Source organism: Ovis canadensis, chromosome 3, assembly GCF_042477335.2.
Source record: "Ovis canadensis isolate MfBH-ARS-UI-01 breed Bighorn chromosome 3, ARS-UI_OviCan_v2, whole genome shotgun sequence".
Taxonomy (NCBI): Eukaryota; Metazoa; Chordata; class Mammalia; order Artiodactyla; family Bovidae; genus Ovis; species Ovis canadensis.
This window is the reverse complement of record NC_091247.1, coordinates 174104330-174129471: the sequence shown is the minus strand read 5'-3', so window position 1 is coordinate 174129471 and position 25142 is coordinate 174104330. Positions and strand designations below refer to the sequence as shown.

Sequence of the window (25142 nt, the reverse complement as noted above, 5' to 3'; positions counted from 1 at the left end):
TGTGAGAACGGCATAGAGATTACTTAGTTGATTACTTAGTTCTTAAGCAAGAGAATCTTATTTTCCTGGAAGGCCTATCTGATAATGCCTCTGTTCCAGCAAACTGCATACTGTCTCACTCTTCTACATTATATACCTATGCCTTCAATTTTAATTTCTCTTTCATTAAAAAAAAAGACTCTCCTTAATTATACTGGTTACCAAAGCACCCCAATGTCCAATCATTTTCAGCCACCCAGTGCTTCCAATACAACCAGCAGCAAAGAGCCCCATGAGGACAGCAACAGGCCCTACTCTAAATGTTGACTATTTAATGGATACAGTGCTAAAGAGACCTTTCAGTGCAGAAAACAGCAGAATTGCAATTCATTTATAATCTAGATAACAATTAACAAAAATTATTCTCCTCAAATTCTGCCACTAAAAACAATCTTTGGTTCAGATCCAAAAATTAGGATGAATCATTCTCAAGCTAACAGCAGAGAGCCAACCGCAAATAACTACGGCATCTGCCTTCTCACATACATAGGAAACGCTTCTAACTCTAAAACGAATTCTTTTCTGCAGTGGAGTGCAGCTGTGAACACAACGTGCACAGGAAACAGAACAAAGCATGCCTCATCCAACCAGAACCCCATGGCCTGTGCTTCCCTGTTACATTAACAAAGGGCCCCGATGTGGTACAGAGGATCAGCCAAAGCTATAAGAAAAACAGTGCTTTCATGTCAGCAAACACCCTACCCTGATTTCTCCATTGTCGTCTCCAGTCGCCAACATGGTATTGTCCACAGAGAAGGAAGAGCAGCGCACACAGCCTTTGTGGCCTCTCAATTCATGAAGAGGAGAAAGGAGTTCAAAACTCCAAATCTGGAAGGCAATTCAGATTGTTTAGAAATCTCAAAATAAGCATCTACAAACCCTGCCTCGAGTGCTGTGTGTGTTAGTTGCTCAGTGTGACTCTGCAACCCCATAGACTGTAGCCCGCCAGGCTCCTCTGTCCATGCAATTCTCCAGGCAAGAATACAGGGGTGGGTCGCCATTCTCTTCTCCAGGGGATCTTCCAGACCCAGGGCTTGAACCCAGGTCTCTTGCATTGCAGACAGATTCTTTACTGGCTAGTTAGACATAAATTCAATCATATGACGTACTAATATTCAGCAGTTTATAACCTTTTACGGGAGGCCCAAATGCCAATTAGCAACCTTGTTAATATTTTAGTTTCCCTTTAATTATTCAAGTAAACTTCAGGATAAGGATCAAAGTCACAGCTTCCTTAACTTCTTTAGACTCAGAAGGAAGAACAGCAAAATGGTCTACAGAGTGAAGAAGACTTGAGTGGAGTGCTGGCTCCACAATTTATTTGTTCCTTGGCCTAGGACAACCACATGAGCTTCTCTGGCTTCAGTTTCTGTATCTGTATGATGGGAATAGTAACACCTGTAAAGTGAAAATTAAATGAGATAATAGGGACTGAAATTCCTAGCCTATCTTTAGTTCTTCACTTTCTGCCGTAAGGGTGGTGTCATCTGCATATCTGAGGTTATTGATTTATTTCTTCTGGCAATCCTGATTCCAGCTTGTGCTTCATCCAGCCCAGCATTTCTCATGATGTACTCTGCATATAAGTTAAATAAGCAGGGTGACAATATACAGCCGTGATGTACTCCTTTCCTGATTTGGAACCAGTCTGTTGCTTCATGTCCAGTTCTAACTGTTGTTTCCTGATATGCATACAGATTTCTCAAGAGGAAGGTAAGGTGGTCTGGTATTCCCATCTCTTGAAGAATTTTCCACAGTTTGTCATGACTGACACAGTCAAAGGCTTTGGCATAGTCAATAAAGCAGAAGATGTTTTTCTGGAACTAGCTTTCTTGCTATTTCAATGATCCAATGGATGTTGGCAATTTGATCTCTTGTTCCTTTGCCTTTCCTAAATCCAGCTTGAACATCTGGAAGTTCACGGTTCACGTACTGTTGAAGCCTCACTTGGAGAAATTTGAGCATTACTTCGCTAGCATGCGAGATGAGTTCAATTGTGCAGTAGTTTGAGCATTCTTTGGCATTGCCTTTCTTTGGGATTGGAGTGAAAACTGACCTTTTCCAGTCCTGTGGCCGCTGCTGAGTTTTCCAAATTTGCTGACATATTGAGTGCAGCACTTTCATAACATCATCTTTTAGGATTTGAAATGGCTCAACTGGAATTCCATCACCTCCACTAGCTTTGTTCATAGTGATGCTTCTTAAGGCCCATTTGACTTCACATTCCAGGATGTCTGGCTCTAGGTAAGTGATCACACCATCGTGATTGTCTGGGTCATAAAGATCTTTCTTTGTATAGTTCTTCTGTGTATTCTTGCCACTTCTTACCATCTTCTGCTTCTGTTAGGTACATACTGTTTCTGTCCTTTATTGTGCCCATCTTTGCATGAAATGTTCCCTTGGTATCTCTAATTTTCTTGAAGAGATCTCTAATCTTTCCCATTCTATTGTTTTCCTCTATTTCTTTGCACTGATCACTGAGGAAGGCTTTTTCATCTCTCTTTGTTATTCTTTGGAACTCTGCATTCAAATGGGTATATCTTTCCTTTTCTCCTTTGCCTTTCGAATCTCTTCTTTTCATAGCTGTTTGTAAGACCTCCTCAACTATTTTGCCTTTTTGCTTTTTTTTTTCTTGGGGATGGTCTTGATCACTGCCTCCTGTACAATGTCACTAAACTCCATTCACAGTTCATCAGGCCCTCTATCACAACTAATCACTTGAATCTAGTTCTCACTGTATAATCATAAGGATTTGATGAAGATCATACCTGAATGGTCTAGTGGTTTTCCCTACTTTCTTCAATTTAAGTCTGAATTTGGCAATAAGGAGTTCATGATGTGAGCCACAGTCAGCTTCCAGGCTTGTTTTTGCAGACTGTATAAAGCTTCTCCATCTTTGGCTACAAAGAATATAATCAATCTGATTTCCGTATTGACCATCTGGTGAGGTCCACGTAGAGAGTCTCCTCTAGTGTTATTGGAAGAAGGTGTTTGCTATGAGCAGTGTGTTCTCTTGGCAGAACTCTACTAGCCTTTGCCCTGCTTCATTCTGTTACTCCAGGTGTTTCTTGACTTCCTACTTTTACATTCCAGTCCCCTATAAATGAAAATGACACCTTTTTTGGATGTTAGTTTTAGAAGGTCTTGTAGGTCTTCATAGAACTGTTCAATTTCAGCTTCTTCAGCATTACTGGTCAGGGCATAGACTTGGATTACTGTGATATTGAATGGTTTGCCTTGGAAACGAACAGAGATCATTCTGCCGTTTTTGAGATTGCATCCAAGGACTGCATTTTGGACTCTTGTTGACTGTGATGACTACTGCATCTCTTCTAAGGGATTCTTTCCCACAGTAGCAGATATAATGATCATCTGATTTGAATTCACCCATTCCAGTCCATTTTAGTTCGCTGATTCCTAAAATGTTGATGTTCACTCTTGCCATCTCCTGCTTGAGCACTTCCAATTTGCCTTGATTCATGGACCTAACATTCCAGGTTCCTATGCAATATTGCTCTTTACAGCATCAGACTTTCCTTCTATCATCAGTCACATCCACAACTGGGTGTTGTTTTTGCTTTGGCTCTGTCTCTTCATTCTTCCTAGAGTTATTTCTCCACTGATCTCCAGTAGTATATTAGGCACCTACCGACCTGGGGAGTTCCTCTTTCAGTGTCCTCTTTTTGCCTTTTCCTACTGTTCATGGGGTTCTCAAGGCAAGAACACTGAAGTGGTTTGCCATTCCCTTCTCTGGTGGACCCCATTTGTCACAACTCTCCATCATGACCCTACTATAATCCCTATACCAACCTACTATCTTGGCAGAAAGATGCTGTTCTTTTCCTTCCAATATTCTCCCTGGTGGTTCTGTCATCACCATTTAACAAGCACACACTGAAAAAATGTTCCAGACACTGAGCAAAGAACTGGTAGCACAAAGATAACCAGATTCAGTCCCTGACCTTGAAAAGTTTCTAGTTTAATCATAAATGGCTGAGCAAACAGTGGTATGAAGTAAATGATTAACATGAGAACATGTAATAGGAACACTTAAGGTAGAAGAGCTAATCCTGCCTGAGGGCCAGGAAAGAGTTCACTGAAGAATTGACCTCAAATGGTGATCTGAAAGCATGAGTCACGATGCACTGATATAAAAAAGGATAAAAGGTTGAGTTGAGCCGAAGATAACAGTGTGCACAAAAAGGTGGAAGTAGAAGTAGCCTGGCACAGAGGAAACAATTCAGCAGAAAGAGACAGAGATGAGCTAAGGATATAGGCTTGTAAACCACCAAGTCTCAGAGGAGCTTCAACAGGGCACTTGGGCAGCAGCAGGGAAGATAAACTGGAGGAGGCGCAGACCAGTGGCAGGTCCACCAGTGAAAGAGGACAGCCTGGTCTTAGGGGTGGGGAAAAGGAAGAGAATAAGGATCCAAGAGACACTGAGTAGTAATCAACAGAACACAGAAGACAGGAAAATCCCAGGCAATTCCAAGGTTTACAGTTTGGAAAGATGGACAGATAACAATCCCATTAATAAAGATGAAGAAAAAAGAATAGGATGGAGTCTTCAGTGCCCCCGAGCAGGCAGCATCATTTCACTGGAATATGATTTTCAGAAGCATCAATTTACATCGATTACAAAAAATTTAACTGTGGGTGTACAATTAAATGTAAATCTCTTTCAACACTTTTTATTTCTATAATATGCAGTAGATGCTATGTTTGATTACTAACAGACAAAAATATATCAGTAAAGGAGAAATCAAAAGTCCTCAGTGTCATTCACTTAACATATTTGGTACAAACTAAATGCCAATGGTCATCCTCCAAAAATTTATGAGACAGACATGTAGACAGAATATTATTTTTCTCTTTTACACATTAGTTAGCGTTCGTCACTTAGACATGTAGACAGAATATTATTTTTCTCTTTTACACATTAGTTAGCGTTCATCACTTAGTCATGTCCAACTCTTTGCAAATCCATAGACTGTAGCCTACCAGGCTCCTGTGTCTATGAAATTCTCCAGGTAAGAATTCTACAGTGGGTAACTATTCCCTTCTCCAGAGGATCTTCCCAATCCAGGGGTCAAACCCAGGTCTCCCACATTGCAGATGGACTCTTTACCATCTGAGCCACCAGGGAAATATTTTACACATTAGTTAGACTCACAATACATAACCAACACTCAAGGTTTAGGCATGCACCTTTCACCCAATTGACCTACCTTTGCAGTCTTGTCAGCAGAGGTAGAAGAAAACTTAGCACCATCAGAGGAAATATCACAAGAAAGAACTGTATCCTGGTGACACACAAAATCTTTTTCTATTCTTCTGGTAGTAATATTCCATACCTTCAAAGAAAAACTCAGAAGTTGACACTTTTCAGAACATTTTGTATTACTGACCATAATTAGCCAGAAGAGAGCTATAAAACAAGAGCTTCAGCACACTCGTTGTTCTGACCTCTTTAAGCGCCTTTTAGTACAAATGTTCATAGACACACAGCAGATGTAAATGACTGCAATAAACAAAAAACAGGCATTTCTACTTTAGAAATTTAAAAATTTAAGTATTTACATATCAGCCATCTGCTTTTGGCTGTCACTATATAATCAATACAATAGTAGAGTATTTCTTAACAAAGAAACGTCTGTTACAAATTACCTTTACTGTTCCATCAAATGACCAGGAAAGCAGTCTTGAATTTTTCAAGAGTTTAAAGTCTTTCACTGTTTCCTGGTGGGCTTGGAGAACGAAAGGGTCCTCTGACTGCCAATTCCATATCTGAATATCAAAGAAATAAGTCTGTTATAACCCTTTTCTGAAAATACCCCATTAGAAGGGTAGGGGAGAAGCATTCCCTTGTCTGAAGTCTTTCATCTGCATGGCACTTCAGTAAAACATAGACAAGAACCAAATAAGAATATGGTATCCCCATTTTACAGAGAGAGAAGAGAAAAGCTGGAGCTAATTAACTTGACTAAGGGCAAAATAAAATATTTTTCCTCCTAAACAAAATTTGTTTCCTTCGGTTGCTTGGAGAGCAGTTAATTATGTCAGAAGATAGAGAAAAGTCACAATATGCCAGTGAGCTCACCATCTGATTAAATTTTCCAAAGAAAATTATCCCAATTACATATTCATAGATTTCTGAACCTCACAAGCTAGGCCAAGCCCTGATTCCAGCTCAACTACTGAATCCTACTGGTCCTACTGCCTGTGAAGGTCCACTGACCAGAGCAGCTTCAAACCAGGTTGTGGAATTTCTGAGCTTCAGATATCTTAGCTAGCCCCCAATACAATCTTCAAAATGACAAGTGATACAGTAGATCATTTTTCCCATGGCACTCCAGGAAGAACTCCTCATGACACGAGGGAAAGAGAAGAGACTGCAATGTTGGAGACAGGGCGTTCGAAGTAGGCTTGAGAAATGAACTGGAATTATGATTCACAAACGGAGAAGGGCATTTCAAACACCCACTATGAATGCTTGAGTTAAAGCACAGGAGCAGGAAAAGGTGGAAAGGTTACAGGGACCTGCTCACAGTTTAATCTGGCTGGAGTACAGGATATGCAGAAGGAACAGTAGTGGGGAAAGGTTGAGAAGATATCCTAAGAAACAGCCCAGAGAACCTGAAGCTAGACTTCTGGGCTTCAGGCAATTAGTCAGTCTCCCACAGAATTCTTTTTTTTTTTTTTTTAACAGAAGAGATAAAAAGATAAAGAAAAAGCAGCCATCATCTCAGATATGCACATTAATAATATTCTGGGTCTAGTTTCTGACTAGTGAAGGTTAAACAGTAGAAATCCCTTTGAGGCTTTTTCTATCAGGCTTAGGCCAAATTGTAAAAGAAATTACATCTCCTGAGCGACTGAACTAACTACCCTCTTTCTTTACTCCTCTATCCTCCACTTTTAGCAGCCACCCTCCCACCTCCACCATGCCCTGGTTCTCAGATATCTCCATCTTTTCTGTCTCTGAGTGCCCATTCGCAGAAGCAAGGTTATCTTGTATGAGAGCAAGGGACCTTAGGAGAGGAGCTGGAAGTGAGAGTAACTCTGAGAATGAATTAAGAATTTCGGTATTTTAAGAGCTCAATAAGATATGCTAAGGTGAGGGGAAGAAACAGAAGCTTTCTGGCTCCCCAAATCGTATCAGAAAAAAAGGCACCCTGAGTGACTAAACATAAAATACCCTGGACCACTGTCATAGAAAGTTTCTGGCTCCCTCCTTCAACTTTCTGGGCTTTAGCAGATGACAAGATCAGTGGTTTCTATTAACAGCTCCTCTTGGTTGACTGGTACTGCTATTCCCAGCTGTGTCTGACTCAGTGTTCATTCCTGACTGAGGTTCTTACTGCTACCTTCCACATCAAGAAGTTAGAGAGCCCTCCTGAGCAGACATAACAAAGAATTTGACAATCGCTGAGGGTGAAGAGACTAGCCTTAGCAGATTTTTTTTTTTTGGCAGTTGCTTTCTGATAAGGCAATGATGACAAAGATACTTTTTTGTTGGACTTAAATGTCCTGTGCTAATCGAATCATCTTATATAACAGCTAAACTTCTACCAACGTTAGTCAAATGTATAAAGGTTGAGTTTGGCTATGTCTCTACCATTAGCTGTAATTTTTGCAATGTATGTACACTAGAATTTTTTCAGCTATATAAATGTAAATGTTTTAAAATGCTAAAGAAGTCTTTTATACCTGTAAGAATCGATATATTTTCAATCTCAGGTGAACACAGCTACTATTTGGGCTTTATTTACATCCAGGTAAAAAGATAAAAAACTACCAAAATAGACCTCAATATTTACAGCTCTAGGTGCTATCATCAGGAGAGCTGATTCTTCAAATTTTGGCAATAACTTTTGTTCAGCTTGACAAAGATTTACCAAATCCCTACTACCTCACAGGCACTAGGGATACAAAGATGATTAAAATAAACCTCCAAAACGGTGACTGTGTGAGGTATTTGCAGATTTGTTAATTAGCTTGATGGTGGTAATTATTTCACAATGTATACAGATATCAAATCATCACATTATATGCCTTAAACATACTACAGTTTTGTCAATTCAATCTCAATAAAGCTGGGGGGTGGGGGAACCAAACCTCCAATTGATTATTAAACTAAAACACTAAAAAACTAAAACAAAAACCCAACTAGTCAATTCTTAGAAATACCTACCAAGAATTTTGTTACGTGAATGTATACACATTAAAACATTTTAAACATTTTTAAATGTTAAAAAGTATTCTGAGTAGAGCAGAAAGAGAGGATGAAACACAACTCATTTCTAAAAATAACTTAACTCAGATTCTAAAAATATTCATAGATATTATTTCTCCCTCTGGCTGAGAACATCTGATCTTCAAGCAGGTCATAAAGCCTATGGCTTTAGCTTTTGACAAAAAGGCTATAGAGTATATAATGTCTCAGCTGAATTTCATCAGATATAGCTTAGTTTTACCCATTTCAAAGCCATCTGGAGAGGAAGAAAAGTGAATATTACACTGAGTTTCACAGCTAATACACTACTATCATGGGATTCCATAATGAGTAAGTCTCTGTACTAAAGGCAAACTTCATTCCAATCATATACGACTCACAAAGACATAAAAGACTTTTTTCCAAAATAGTTTCTAATAGTATAAATACATGCAGGAAATACATAAATATATAAAAGAATACATACTAACTTCTGTTGAACATATGCATTTATCTCCTTTACTTCTAAAACCCCACTAAAATGACAAAGTCAAGAGAATGAGAAAGAAAATAACAAAACAGAGGCTGTAAAGCAGGAGAATGGTAACTGACTTTGTAGACCCAGGAAAACAAGTCGCTATTGAATACCAAACAAAGTCATTATGAGGGGAATAAAAGAGAATAAAGTAGTGCAGATTAATGCTCCTAAAACAAACTAGAAAGAAGACTCTCTGGATTCAAGGACAGCTGAGGGTAGGACTGCAGTTGTGAGATCAGGGGGAGCGGCAAAGGTCTGTACACTAAGCGCTGAGACAGTGCGCCACCTGCAGCCCCTCCTCCTCCTTCCCCACCTTGAGCTCTAGAGCCTGTCTGTGGGATCTACACCCTCCAGGCAGAAGACGGGAGACTCCTCTCTAGGAATCTGACAAGACCAAGACAGACCCAAAGACGCAGACAACGAAGTTTTCCATCCAGATCGCCTTTCAGAGAAGGTCTCAGTCAACAAAGAGCATCCCAATCAGCATTTTAGCATCCATCTCTGGGTAGTGGATGACGACCACTCAGCTCAGAAAAGCCTTTAAAATAAGAAGCCAAAACAACCAAAAAGAAAATAAAAGCTGGGACTTCCTTTGTGGGCCAGTGGCTAAGACTCCACACTCCCAATGTAGGGGGCTTAGGTTTAATCCCTCGTCAGAGAACTGGATCCCACATGCCACAACTAAGGTCAAAGATCCCATGTGCCACAGCAAAGAACCAGCACAGCCAAACAAATAAATATATTTGTAAAGAAAGAAAACAAACTTGGAGGGAAGGACAACTATGAAGGAAAATTAAATCTTGACAGAAAAATTATATATAACATATATTGTATCATTTATATATTATTTGGGCTTCCCTGGTGGTTCAGTCAGTAAAGAATCAGCCTGCTATGCAGAAGCTGCTGCTGCTGCTGCTAAGTCGCTTCAGTCGGGTCCGACTCTGTGCGACCCCATAGACGGCAGCCCACCAGGCTCCTCCGTCCCTGGGATTCGCCAGGCAAGAACACTGGCGTGGGTTGCCATGTCCTTCTCCAGTGCATGAAAGTGAAGAGTGAAAGTGAAGTCGCTCAGTCGAGTCTGACTATTAGCGACCCCATGGACTGCAGCCCACCAGGCTCCTCCACCCATGGGATTTTCCAGGCAAGAGTACTGGAGTGGGTCGCCACTGCCCTCTCTGCAATGCAGGAGACTTGCCTGCAATGCAGGAGACCCAGGTTCGATCCCTGAGTCGAGAAGAATCTCTGGAGGAGGAAACGGCAACCCACTTCAACATTCTTGCTTAGAGAATTCCATGGACAGAGAAGGCTGACAGGCTACAGTCCATGGAGTTGCAAGAGTCAGACATAGCGATTAAACCACCATATATTATTTACATATCCATCTATCCTCAGAGAAGAAGATATTTCATCTACAAAACAAGAATACCTACATACTTTCAAAAAGAACAAATAAAATCAGAAAGGCTCTCCAGCATTAAAAATATACCAATGAAAAGCTCAAAGAAAGGGATGGAAGATAAAGCTGAGGAAACTTCCCAAGAAATAGAGCACAGTATACAAAAAGATGAAATGTAGAAAAAGAAAATCAGATGATCAGTCCAAGAGATCCAGTATCTGAATAAGGAATAATAACAGAAAAAAGAAGTATATGGAAGGCAGGGGGTGTCAAAGAAATAATTCAAATAAACCTCTCTGAATTGAAAAACGTAAGTCCAAATTGAGAAAGGTAGTGAAAATCCAAAACAATGGACGAAATACACACACTAAGACATACCATCATGAAATTTCACAATTCTAAGGACAAATGGAAGATCCTAAAACCATCCAAAGAGAAAGATTAGGAATCAGAATGGCTTCAGACTTCTCAACATGAGCTCTAACATCTGGAAGAAAATAGAACATTGTCTTCAAGGTTTTAGGGTAAAATAATTTCCAGCTACAACCAGGTTAAGTGTTTCCTGAACTGCACTAAGGCAGAAAAGGCATCCACAGTACACTTGTTCTACTTAGTCTGAACAGTGACACCAACGACCTAAAAAAAACTTTTTTGTGATTGTGTTGGGGTGAGGGGGATTGATAAAAGGGTGGGTGCACACACTGGAGGTAAGCAGGAGGAGAAAAAAGCTAAATTTTCATCTTAATATGAAAAATTCAATAAATTGTCAAAGCCAAAAATTAAGAATCATCACTATAAATATGCACTGTGGGAACATGAAGATAAATAACAACAACAAAAATATCTAAAAGCTAAAAGCGGTGGTTTAAGAGAAAGAGAAATGGGGGAGTCTGCTTTTATTAAAGAGCCTTGTAGTACTATTTGAGTTTTAAAAGTATATGTACTAGAACTTTGATTAAAAATAAAGTTTAAAAGAACATACAGTAGGCTTAAGACCTCTATACCCACAATTCTTAGCTTTGGTAAACAATTCTTTTTTCACAGGATTTTAGCCCTATAATAAATATCTTACTCTTAAAGGAAACAATGAAAATATTTCAATCTAAAATAATTACTATTTTACTAGTGTAAAGAAAAATAAACAGAAATTACATAAATGTGGCATGAAGTATATTGACACAAATCCAAACACCAATACAGGTGGGAGAATTCAAATGAATGCTTGATTGACAAAGTAAACAATCTCCCAGTAGAGGGCTCTAAGCCAAACTGCCTGCCTCATGCACAGAAAAACACAAAACAGAATGGGTTTCGTTTATGCCCATGTGCATAATCTAAAAGGAAGCCCAAAGTCATCTGAAAGTTTAAAACATGTGCTGGATTTGAGTCACAACCAAAGTGTTCCCTTGTTGGAGTCAGCGTTACACCCATTAGGAGGGCAACCTCCTTCTCACCTGAACTGCAGAATCATCAGAGCTTGAGATAAGAGTCTTTCCATCAGCTGTGAACTGGATGTGCCGAACAGTGGTTTTGTGTGCATTCCTGGATTGGAAGATTCTGTTGTTCAGGAGTTCTAAAATCTACAAAGCAGAAAACTGCAGAAAGTTAATACAAGGATATTCAGCAACACTTGAATTACACTCTGAAAATATTAAATCAAAACTAGACTACAGAAGGGCATAGAATTTGCATCTCATAGTGCTTTCAGTTTAACTAAAGACACACAAGTGAATAGCACAAAACAGACACACCTGTGCACACGCACACACATCTACACTCTCAAATAAAAAAAATAACCAGATAGCAGTGGGAACCAGTGGTCCTTCTGAGTACTCAGCTACCCAATTCATCAAACAATGGCAGTCTAAGCTCAGCCTCCAAAAAGCAAATGACATTTAAGATGGATGAGAAGGAAGAAAGAAAAACATCTGCAATGAGAGACAAGGCAATCTCTTTACAAAATAACAGAGACAAGGAAAGATAAAGGATGGTGAGAGACAGGTAAAGGAAAAGAGGGTATGAATGGGCTGGAAGGCAGTACACTACAGAGACTTAAAAAGGCTAAAGATTAATGACAAATGCAGAGATTAAGAAAAGTAGAACATAACTCAAAACCTAATGACTATGTCAAAAAGGCTGTCAAATAAATTCACATCAAAAAAGCAGATAAGCCCTAAATAAGTACAAGGGATACAATGTACAACATAATAAATATGATTAACAGTGCTGTATATTATAACTGAAAGTTACTAAGAGTAAATCCTAATAGTTCTTATCAAAAAGGAAAAATAATTTTCTATTTCTTTAATTCTGTAACTACATGAGATGGCAGATGTTCACTAAACTTATTGTGATAACCATTTCACAACGTAAGTCAAATAATTATGCTATACAGCTTAAAATAACATACACTGTGTTGCTATTTAGTCGCTAGGTAGTGTCTGACTCTTGTTTGATCCCATGGACTGTAATCTGCCAAGCTCCTCTGTCCATGGGATTTCCCAGGCAAGAGTACTGGAGTGGGCTGCTATTTCCTTCTCCAGGGGGTTTTCCCAACCCAGGGATGGAACCCATGTCTTCTACATTGGCAGGCAGACTCTTTACCACTGAGCCACCAGAATGCTGTATGTTAATTATATCTCAGTAAAGCTGGAAGGGGAAAAAACTCAAAAAATATAAATATATATATAGTCTCCTCTTTGTGGGGCAAATGGAACTGGAGAGTATTTGTATAATTCCTTATCACAATGAAGCCAAAGTAAAATAAATGTTGCTAGTGTGATAATTAACAAATTAAGAAATAATTCCAAAAAGCTAGGTGAGAAAAAGAAAAACCACCATGTTCTCTGAACCATTATGTAGCTAGACAAAATATGCTTCTGTGATGAATTTCACTCGTGATGAAATCACTTTTTTCCCAAAATAATTTCCATTATACTATCCTTTTTCCTTCAACCTGATTTTTATTTATTTAATCTTATTTGATAAATTAAGGATTTCAAGTGGTAAACAGGTGTACTTCTAATACCAAAAGCAGGACAGCAAAGATTGGTGAGGTGAGTAAATATAAGGTACCAAGCCTGAAATTCTCAATGAACCTGATCAGAACCAACATGGAACAACTTATACCCCTATATGGCTGAGCTTCTAAGAAGAGAAAAAAATGCTCTTTGCATAACTAAATCTCTGAGAATGTTTAATATAATTCAGGAACAGCAAGACAATTGGGCAGTGAATAAAGAACACAAAAACACAAAAAGTATGAGACAGAGCAATAAAAGCAATATGAAAAATACACAACCATAGGATTCTAAGATTATTTTTAATCTAACAGAGGAATGACTAATATACCATAGAAAGATTTATTTACTATGTAAGTCTACAAAGCCAAGTGTCTACTTAATTTTAAATAAAAACTATACTGCTCAGAATGCTTCTGCAGACGAGAACTGAATACCTGAATGGCTCCATCTTCAGCTCCGAATGCAAGGTACTGAAGATGTGGACTTAAACAACAGCAACTCACTTGAGCTTCAGTTAGGTAATCAATCTGACCTGTGTTTCCATTAATGAGCTAATGAAAAATAAGGCACAATCAGGTATTAGACTGTAAGAGCCATTTTTGTTCTTTAGAACAGAGACTGGAAAATAAAACAGAAAATAAACTGGAAAAATAAAACAGAAAATAACCAACAAGAGCTCCCAGGGGAACAACAAAGCCCTATTCTATTCTCAGCAGCTGCATTTAGCACTTCACACTTTCATTTCATTTTACTTTCGTGGTTCATATACATTTTCATAAAATAAAATGAGCTTTAAAAGGTTTAAAAAGCAGCTGCTGTGCCGGCCACCTGAGACACATCTGCCTGATTTGTAATCTCACAGCTAGCTCCACACACTCTTTCCCATTTCTTCACAGAGCCCATTTTAATAGTGCTATCGTTTGTTAAAATACACTTCTCATTTTTCAAGGGGTTTGGTGAAACAGGACTGAGACAGACATTATATAAAAAGACAAATTAAAATTAAATTGGGTTTTACATCCTCCAAATTCTTCACCAGACACTGCATAGTAAGATTTTTTTTCTCCTCTTTCTTTTGGGAGAAGGAGGCACTGGAGAAGAACCCATTAGCACAACTTGGGTGACTGGACTTGCAAGGTATAAACTAAGAGCATCACATTTCATAATCTGTACCAAAACTAAAGATTATTTTTAAAAATCCCACTAATAAAAATGCCTATCATTCAACTAAAACATGTGGCCTGGGAAAATATTTCTCAAGCTTAAGTCAACTGTCGGATAAATCTAACTAAGCATTACAACCTAAAAGTCCTAAATTATTTTTCAATATGAAATAAGCAAATCACCTTTGTTTCAGGGACAAAGATTATAGGATCAATCAATCAAAGTAGCTTTTTCTTTACAATATTTTACCCAGCATGTTCTCTTAGACATTCAAAATGAAGACTGAACTATTAAAAGGCGAATATCTTTCCCTCAAAAATCAATTTTCATATTCTTTTAAGTAGTGACTAAAAAACTGTATGTTCACTTAAATGGAATGATTACTGGTCAGTTTATTCTCTAAACTCTTCCACAACCAAGACATAATAAAATGATACTTTTAATAGTCAGATGACTTAAGTCTTACAGTTACGATTACTGCTAAAGAAAGGTTATATAAATTTAATAAAGGTAATACAAATATTGAACTTGACAAGAAAACTGTAGTAGGAAAAAACTGCAACTGGAACAATCAGTCTGCTAAAAACCAGTAATGAGGAAACCACGTTTAACTCCACATTTCAATTCATACCAGAAATACAGGACATGAGGAGTTCCTCATAAACACATTAAGGACAACAGTAAAACTTGTAAAACACAGAACAAGCTATATTTAAGAGGTGTCTCACTGCTGGATTCTGACCCTCACAGCAGACAAGGAGAAATTACCACATGCCGTAGACAATTTATTCCCAGATCTCTGCTTACTGTATTTGGACTCCAACATGACCCTTATAAACCAGCTCACAGATTTTTTTAAATGAAAAGGACCTTCTAGGTGAAGCAAGTGAGGCTCTGAGAAGTGATGCAATTCACTCAACATCACAGAACTAGCTGACGACAAAGCTTGAACTTGTACCTGGGTCTCCTGAGTGAACAGTCACTGTTCCCTCTACTACTTCCAGCTGAGCTTTGCAGCTCCAGAACTGAAGCTCTGGCCTCCCCTGCCAGTCTGTCTCAAGCTTGCCAGCTCTCACACCTTCCATGTGCCTGCTCCCTCTACCCACCTCTCCTCTTCTCTATTCTGTTTCTCTCTCCACTCCAGTGCCACTCCAATATTTTGTCTCCTTTTCTTACATGTTCCTGCTCCCTGGCTTCCAGTTAACAAAAGGAGAGGAGTGTGGTAAAGCAAGGTTTAATTTTAAATACTAGCATTATCTGAGCCTCAGCTCAAAACCTATGTATTTATTCAACTGACATCTACTGAGCATTTCTTAGATACTAGACAATTATGCCTGATCAAGTCCATTTTGAATTCAGAGTTTGATCAAAACAATTTTTCCAACTGTTTTCTAAAAAATACTCACTTGCAGACGTCTTATATTGTCAACTGCAAGAACCGTCACTTCATTTTCTTGAAACACAACATCTATTTCTTGCTTTAACACTGTAGCAGAGTTCTTACATACTTTCTTTGTCTCCCAGAGCTGATTAAGAGATTTAAAAAAAATACAGTAGGATCACTGCATTCTCTGAAATAATGTAAAGACAGTCTTAGTCTTAAAACCGTATACAACCATACTTCACACTCCAATGCTAGAAAATTTTCAATTAGATTATAATTCAACAGTAAATATTTATTAATTGCATAAGTAGGGCTTTCCTGGTGGCTCTTTTCTGGTAAGAAGCAGGGCTTCCCTGCATTCAATAGTAAGAAGTAGGTAAAGAATCCACCTGCCAATGTAGAAGACACAGGTTTGATCCCTGGGTTGGGAAGATCCCCTGGAGGAGGAAATGGCAACCTACTCCAGTATTCTTGCCTGGAAAATCCCATGAACAGAGGAGCCTGGCTGGGCTACAGCCCATGGGGTCACAAAAGAGGCAGATACCAATGAGTGACTAAACAACAGTGCATGCTAAGATGCCTCAGTCACATCCAACTCTTTGTGACCCTATGGACTATAGCTCACCAGGCTCCTCTCTCCATGGGATCCTCCAGGCAATAACACTGGAGTGGACTGCCAACTCCTCCTCCAAGGGATCTTCCTGACCCAGAGATCGAACCCACGTCTCTTATGTCTCCTGCATTGGCAGGCAGGTTCTTTACCACTAGCTCCACCTTATTAACATGAATAGTAAGAAGCAGTCGTTATTAAGAGCAATGGGTGCTAGAATCAAGATGCCTTAGTGCGAATTCTAGTTCTACTGAAAGTTGTGACTTTGGGTATATTACTTAACCCTGTGTTACTCAAAGATAAGAGTCTGCTATTTCTCAAATTGTCTGATAGCAAGATAAGGAGCCTGAACCAGAAAGGGAATCAACTCTATCACTAAACACACTGTTAACAGTATGCTTATGATACAGCTGATTTTTTAAAATAAGACTTTCTTAATGAAGGAAGCAGTGCTGATTTACATTCTGGCTCAAGCTTATTGAGACTTATTACACTGTAAATAGCACTGACATAACCTTTCTGTGACTGCTTCCTCAGCTACAAAAAGGACTGTTGTGAGAATCAGCAAATTAACACATTCACAGTACTTTGCCCAATGTCTGGCATACAGTAAATACTAAATGAATTTTAACTACAATTTGTACAAGATACTGCATAAGATGCTACTTGGACAGACCAGGGTCTCCAGGCTCAAGAGCTTAATTTAAAATGTGTGAACAAGTTGGAGGGGTAGTGACACATCAGAGGTGAGGAGGTGAAATTCTTATCAAGGCAGAATTTGATAAGTACCATGAGAAAATGACACAAAGTTACATTGCACTGAAGGAGAAAAGACAGTCCTCTGATCAGAATACTAGGAAAGGCTTTACTGAAAGCTTGAAGGGACTCAGAAGATTCTTAGGATTTCAACATGGAGAGATACAGGGAAGTAGGGTATTCCAAACGTAAGAAACACAGAAGCAGGGAAGCACAAGGTGTCTAGGGAAATGTGAGCAGTCCAGTGTAGGTTACTTGAAGGAATAAATCAGAAGACAGACTGGTATAGAATAGCCTTAACCATAGAGAATTTTAAGAGTAATTTATTAACTCCAAATGGTAGGCAAGGCAGTCACTATCTTTTTGAGCAAAAATGACACGTCCACATTGTACATAAGGAAAATATCTCACAAGCAGTATACAGAAAACCAAGAAAAGACTTGCAAAGAGATTAATATAAGAAAGACAACAGGTAATGAGTACCTAAACTTGAAATGGAAAAGTAGAAATAAATGATAGAAAATTAAAAAGTAGAATCTATTCAAACCTCATACCTGCCAGAAATGCTCAGAGGGCACAAACAAAACCTTGTGCGCACCAGGACCCAGGGAAAGGAGCAGTAAAAGAATCTAATAATATTGGCACGTAATTGGATGTAGGAATTTAAGGTAGGGAGTCAAAAGTTATTCTGATGAAATATATTTAAATTAACCAAAGTGCAGTTTTATCACTGGATTTTTCCAGCACCTGGGCCATGGTAACACTCAATGTACATGTACTGAATGAATGTGACTGCTACAGTCCATATACCAGCACTTCTCAAGGATAAATGTGAATCCAGCAGTTTCTGTTTTACTTCCCCCCAATAGTGCCCATCAATTTCTCAATTGGTAGGAGATTAAGCTTACCATCATTAAATGTTTAAAATGAAAATCTCAATATTTCTCACCCTGACTGTCTGGTCATCAGAAGATGTCAAAAATGATGATCCATCAGGAGAAAACATCACACAATGGACCCAACTTAAATGTCCTCTGCAATCAGCTACTTTTAAACCTGAGTCCATACTCCACAACTACAGAATAAACACAATATATAGGAAATCACATTAATAAGTATTTTGAATATATCAAGCATATTAAAAACAGCAAGAATGATCCAGCAATTCCACCTCTATGACTACAGCCCAAAAATACACTAGCAAAAATACAAAATAACTTGTGTGGATTATTCACTGCGTCAATCGTTTTTAACAGCAAAAATCCCAAATGACCATCGGCAGGGAACTAAATAAACTTCATTAATCACAAAATGGGACAACATACAACCGTTAAAAAAAGTATGAGAAAAACACTCTGACAATGACTAGTCTATGGCATATGTTGCCAAGAATAGCATATACGTTTTTGTAGAAGTGTGTGTATATATATTTATAAATACTATATATATGCAAACTATACTAAATGAGATGAAAAATAAACGTGAGTATAGTATTAGTACAGTGTGACATATATAATAGCTGGACATATATGGCTATATTATACATATAGATACTGCTTATACATGCAAAAAGAAATATCAGGATGCTAAGACAAAAATGGTTACCTTCAGAAGGTGGGGACCAGAGTGGAAGGGATAGGGACGAAAGTCAGACTTCCCTGAATAAAACTTATAAAGCTTTGATTTGGAATCATATAAACATTTTACATATTTTTAAAAATCAATCTAAAAAATAACAGGATGAGCATTAAATGGCTTTCATATTCTGACTATTCTCCTCTGTCATCTAATATTCATTTCAAATGACTGCAAAACCCTACAACAAATGAATGTACTAATTGTACAGGTACACTTGTCTCCTGTTATTCATGCTTGTTACAAATTGTCAATGTCTGTCTCTACCCTGGCTGCATTTTGTCCTGAGTTTTGCTGCAAATTACTCAAATATATTCCAGTCTAATGAAGTACCACATGTGCCTGAGTTCCTCTCATTACACTCTGAATTACAGCCCCTACTTTATGATTTTAGAACTAGCATGGACAAAACAAGTACTTCATCACATGCCCAGTGGTTTTCAATCAGTGAGTTCTATAATTATAAATTAGTTACAGGAAATTTTCTCTGCCTTATCTTGAGTCCAAGCTGAGACATACAGAGCAAAAGGCCAGAAATGAAAAGGGTTCCACAACTGAAAAATCTCACTTGAAAATCCTTCTTCTCTTCCCTTCTTGATCTCCCTAATCATTTCTGTTGTTCACAGCCTCCAAAACCAAGTAAGTGCCTACCTTTAAAAAAAGGAAGACAATGCTCCTCGGAGATTTTTTAAGAAAAACAGAGGGTAAGGATTTTAGAAGTGATGGAAAGGGTAAAAGAAGAGTTGCTCCTTCACTCCTAATATCCAGGAAGAGGAAACTTCCAATCACACCTACCTTGAGGATAAGGTAAGGTAAGGTGCAAGAGCTCCTAGTAGCTCTGAATCTTTCGATTCAAAGTCTCTGCTGAAGAGAACACAGCCCACAGCACCTACTCCTAACCACCGCTGCAAATGGGACTGGAGCCCATTCACACTCAAGGGGAAGATTCTCACCAGGAAGGTCTTCAGTGTTAGCTGCACTGCTGTACACAGAATTAGGAAGAACTTTTAGAGCTCATCCACTCACTCCCATCTTAATCTGTATCTGCATGCTGAAGGACTACAGCTCAGCCACTCTCCAGCCACACCTTCACGTATTAGGGCAAGGTTGGAAAACCCACTAAAAATTGCTGGAACAGGCACGGAACACTAAAGAAATGCTTGCCGTAGTCTAGCTTCCTTCGAAGGGAGCCTGTGAACCAAATGAACTTCCCTGTTTTCCAAATAAAGGCCCATATCTATCTTCTTATGCTGCAAGCACAAGGGCTTCCATTACTTGGTGGTAAGAGTCACTTAAGGAATGAGTAGTAACGAAGCTTGGAAAAACCATCTTTGGAGGGAAAAAAAACTATCTTTGGAGGAAACTCACTGCTTTTGAAAAAATTAATAGTAGCAGCTCATTTGAGTAGAATTCTTCTAGACACAGACACTGGATACAGACACTGAGTACAATAAAATCTATTAAGTTAAGGGCAAAATTATAAATATAAATGAGAAGTCATTTTATTCATTAGTACTCAGCAATGAAAATCCTAGATTAACCAATTTTAAATTTAACTTCCATCTTACCTTTCTCAGTGATCTAAGAAATTTGAACTGGACTCACTTCTCATCATCTCTTTTACAGAAGAGTCTACGCCCACATTTAAGAGATGCCATGTTCCTGCTTAGGAAACCAGTGGTCATTCCATTGTCTTCCCCAGACCTTGGCACATACTGACCATTCAGTAAATGCTTAGTGAATGATACTGCCTGTCATTTTCTGTCATACTGTCAAGCCAAGTCTTCAATCACTGCTAAAATATTGAAGCTGTCAATGTGGCTTAATATCCTAAAGCTAGAGGCCATTATGCTATGAAGAAAACACTCTTATGATTTCTCAAGCAAACATTCTCAGCAGTCAATGGTTTAAGCAACCCATTCTTTGACTTTCTTGTACCTCTGGAGACCCAGACTTCACAGAGTAAATTCAACTACTCACCTCCACACAGTACTGGGACAAAGCCACCACTGCCAAATGGTTATGGGGGGAGAAGTCACAGTATTGGACAGTGCTATGATGGCCCATGTGGATTTCTGCCAACAGGCCACTGGTGTGAATGTCAAAAAGCTGTCAACATAAAACAGAGAGATGTCTATAAAAGTAAGATATTTTAAAATATCTGCTATACCCAAAGTGAAACTAAATTTATCTCCAAAAGAATACCCTCTCGTTTCAAACATAGAGTACAAGTCCTAAAGAAAAAACAACTACTAATAATTGACATAATTAAGTCATAAAAAACAAATTAATATATATATAGTTTTTAAATAGTGCTTATATTGAAATCTGTTTCTTATAAAGAAAACTTATCATAGATGATCTCTCAAGCAAGCTTAGGGAGAAATAAAACCTTTGCGAATATACAAATGGACTAGCCAAATTAATATACAGAACAGTTCTTCCTAACGCTTATTTATTCAAAGGGGAAAATGCATGCTCATAAATGAAGATGATAAAAATAATACAGAGCAGAGGCTTGCTAAAATGAAATAGTTCAATCATTTCTATTTCTTTTCAGAGCCCAAATTACTCCATTATCAGTCATTTTCCCATTTTTGAACCAAAAAAAAAAGCTATTCAAATTTGAGTAATTTAAAATTCATTTCAATTTCTGAAAGATTTTTAAATGCTGAATGTGGCACTAGTGGGTAAAGAACCCATCTGCCAATGCAGGAGAAACATGGTTCGATCCTTGGGTAGGGAAGGTCCCCTGGAGGAGGGCATGGCTGCCCACTCCAGTATTCTTGTCTGAAGAATCCAATGGACAGAGGAGCCTGGTGGGTCCTTAGGTTTGCAAAGAGTTGGACACAACTGAAGTGACTTAGCACGTGTGCACACATACTCTTCCAAAGTTTTTGCCAAATGATAAAAATGTTTATACCAATATACCATATAATGATTTAAGACCAAGGCACAGTCTTCACGAAGGAAAAAAAGAATTTCCAGTGGGTGCCGTGAAAATGTTTTGTGACTGCACAGCCCTGTGAACATACAGAGGTAGCAAGCAGCACAGCATCAGGGGCCGACAGTAAAGGACAGGAACTCATACTTAAAATGCTTCCCAGGACAAGCTGTTCTTAAGAATTAGTGGCTGATACAGGGGTGGGATAGGAAGGGAGGTTCAACAGGGAGGGGATATATGTATACCCAATGGCTGATTCATGTTGAGGTTTGACAGAAAACAACAAAATTCTGTAAAGCAATTATCCTTCAATTAAAAAATAAATAAATTTTTAAAAAAGAATTAGTGGCTGAGAGTGATAAAGGAAACTTTTCAAGTACAGAATAGGCTGTTGTCCCAATTATTGGGTAACAAAAAGACGTAATAACAGGAGTGGGCTAATAACACAAAAGAGTTCAAAAGAAAGACAGGAAAATAATAGAGAGACCAAGAGTAAGAAACTGGAATCTATGTGTGGTTAAGGATGATCTTAGGGTAGAGCTTTGTTTTACCCAGTAAAATACAGAGCTGGCCTACAGATTTTTAAAACAGAAAAGCATTTCACGCAATATAAAATTATTTTCCTCTTTCACTAGAACAGCTATTTTTTAATGTTCAAATTTTACTCAACACCATCAGTCATTAGGGGAATGTAAACCAAACTATAATGTGGTGCCACTTCACACCTAATATGATAGTTATAATTTTTTTAGAATGGAAAAAAGCAAGTGTTAGCAAGGATGTGAAGAAATTGGAATCCTTGTACACTACTAGTGGGAACAGAAAATGATACAGCCACTATAGAAAAGTCTGGTGGTTTATTGAAAGCCCAGAATTACCATATGACCCAGAAATTCTGCTCCTAGACATATATACAGAAGAACTGAAAGCAGGGCTCACACACATACTTGTACACCAGTGTTCTTGTGGCATTCATTCACAATAACCAAAAGGTGAAAACAACCCAACAATAAATAAATGGATAAACAAAAAATGGCATATCCATATAAGATTATTATTTAGTCATAAAAAGAAATGAAGTTCTAACACATGCTACATGGCAACCCACTCCAGCATTCTTGCCTGGAGAATCCCAGGGATGGGGGAGCCTGGTGGGCTGCCGTCTATGGGGTCGCACAGAGTCAGGCATGACTGAAGCGACTTAGCAACAGCAGCAGCACAACATGAATGAACCCTGATATGTTACGCTAAATGAAATGAGCCAGACACAAAAAGACGTATATGACTCCACTTATATGAAATATCTAGAAAAGGTAAATTCATAGTTTAGAGGTTACCAGGGGCTGAAGAGGGAGTTACTACTTATTGGTTACAGTGTTTCTGTTTGATGAAAAAAGTTTTGGAAAAATGGTGATAGATGCATATGCAACATTGTGAATATAATGAATGCCACTGAATTGTGTATTTTAAAATAGCTAAAATGGCAAATTTTACAAATCTTCACATCTTGCAAATGCAGGGTTCCTTTCTGCGTTTATAGACTTTAACAAACTTAAGACAAAGGATATATTTCTCTTTGGTTTCCTGCTAAAGGGGTAAAAACCTATAAGCAACCAAGATCCAAGGGTCATAACTACTAGATCAATAATAGTAATATAAATAGTCCCTCCGTTAGTTTTTATACAACTATATGTATGCTTCAATTGTGTTCATTAAAACTGGAATCTCTTCGGTGGGAGAAATAGGGAAAGGCTGACAAAAGGATACAAACTTTTAGTTACAAGATGAGAAGGTCTGTGGAGCTAATGTATAACATGGTGACTATCGGTGATATTGCACTGTAAAAGAGAGTAAAATGTTAACATCTTAAAGGAAGGGAGGGAGGAAGAAAAGCAGACAAATATGTAAGGTGACAATATGTTAATTAGCTCAACAAGAGTAATCCCTTCACGATGTATGTTGTTATTTAGTCGCTAAGTAACACCCAACTCTTTCGCAACCCCAAGGACTGTAGCCTACCAGGTTCCTCTTATCTATGGGATTTTCCAGGCAAGAATACTAGAGCGGGTTGCCATTTCTTTCTCCAGGATATCTTCCCAACCCAGGAATTGAACCTAGGTCTCCTGGGTCTGCTGCACTGGCAGGCAGATTCTTCAGCACAGAGCCACCAGGGAAGCCCTCACAATGTATCAAATCATCATGTTATATACACTTTAAATATTTTACAATTTTGTCAATCATTCCTCAATAAAGCTGAAAATGAAATAAAACTGTAATCGAATATTGCTCATTAAGTTTTTAAAATTACCATCAGAATATAATGACATTGGGCCCTAAATCAGAAGACCTAGGTCTCTAAATCACAGTGTAACTTTCGACACATTACTACCAGAGGGCTACTGCAATGTGCTGTGTCAAGAGAAATTCTATATAAGAGCACTCTGAATACTACATATGTAAACTGTTACAAGAACTGAAAAAAGAAGGCATTTCCTAGGCATTTACCTTCTTTTGCATATCTTCCTCATTTACTTCACAGAAATATCACAAACTTCAGTTGTCGATAAGTATTTCTATCAGTCACCAAATCACAATATTTTAAGGCTAAGAAAGTACTCTGAAAGTCACCTAAACCAATGTACTGGTAAATTGGGGGGGAAGTGGGCTGAGTGATGCAGCCAGCATTCCATCTATGTTTTAGATCAATTTGAGATACACTGGTTGTAAACAACAGAAATTGTTTCTTTATTGTAGGACTTCTAGAGGCCATAGATATTATATATTAGTATACACTAAAGGGGGGAAAGTACCTCTAATAGGGAAAGTAATACGTAACATTTCCAAACCTGTTTGACCATGGAGACCTTTTCTCACAAGGCCTATGGACACTCCCTGAAGCATAGTTCTAAGAATTGCAGGAGGTTAGAGCATCTGCCCCAAAAACATTCAGCTATACTTTATGTCAATAAACAGTGTAAAATGCAACAATCAATAGGTGTTTCAACTTTAAGTTAGACTAAATCTGGCTTTTTAAAATACCAGTACTTACAAAGACTTTATTTTTCGCGGCCACCATTATCTTAGCACCATCAGCAGACCACGAACAGCATTTCACTATCACTTCCAGATCCTCCTGAGGCTCCTCTGAATTCAGGAAGAACTGCTTCACATTAATGCTTTTCCTCTCATTTGCGGATTTCACATCCCAAAGCTTCAAATTTCAAAAATAAAAAAAATGTTTTAAGTTTGTTTTGATCTCAAGTCACACCTCTAGAATCCCACCTGGATTAAATGTCACACAAAATATTCAAGTTCACTTAATGAATTATTTTTCATTATGTATAACTTTTTATAAGGCTTTTAAATTAAGTATTCCAGCTTCATTCATCACCTTCCTAAAAAGAAAAAAAAATTAAAAGCACTCCAAAAAAGAATGTA

At 38.2% G+C, this 25142-nt stretch overlaps 1 protein-coding gene across 4 annotated transcripts in view; it reads right to left on the bottom strand.

Moving 5' to 3' along the window:
* APAF1 (apoptotic peptidase activating factor 1) overlaps positions 1 to 25142 on the bottom strand; it is an 81856-nt gene that overhangs the window by 10612 nt on the left and 46102 nt on the right. For 3 of the 4 annotated variants that reach the window (XM_069585116.1, XM_069585118.1, XM_069585117.1), the window contains 9 exons: positions 24754 to 24915; positions 20741 to 20869; positions 18075 to 18200; positions 15782 to 15901; positions 13646 to 13762; positions 11643 to 11768; positions 5707 to 5826; positions 5268 to 5393; positions 742 to 867 (listed from right to left, as the gene is read on the bottom strand). In XM_069585116.1, the coding sequence (XP_069441217.1) occupies positions 742 to 867; positions 5268 to 5393; positions 5707 to 5826; positions 11643 to 11768; positions 13646 to 13762; positions 15782 to 15901; positions 18075 to 18200; positions 20741 to 20869; positions 24754 to 24915 (1152 nt within the window). Of the gene's footprint in view, positions 1 to 741; positions 868 to 5267; positions 5394 to 5706; positions 5827 to 11642; positions 11769 to 13645; positions 13763 to 15781; positions 15947 to 18074; positions 18201 to 20740; positions 20870 to 24753; positions 24916 to 25142 lie in introns of all 4 variants that reach the window. The other variant, XR_011256028.1, reaches the window with a different exon arrangement.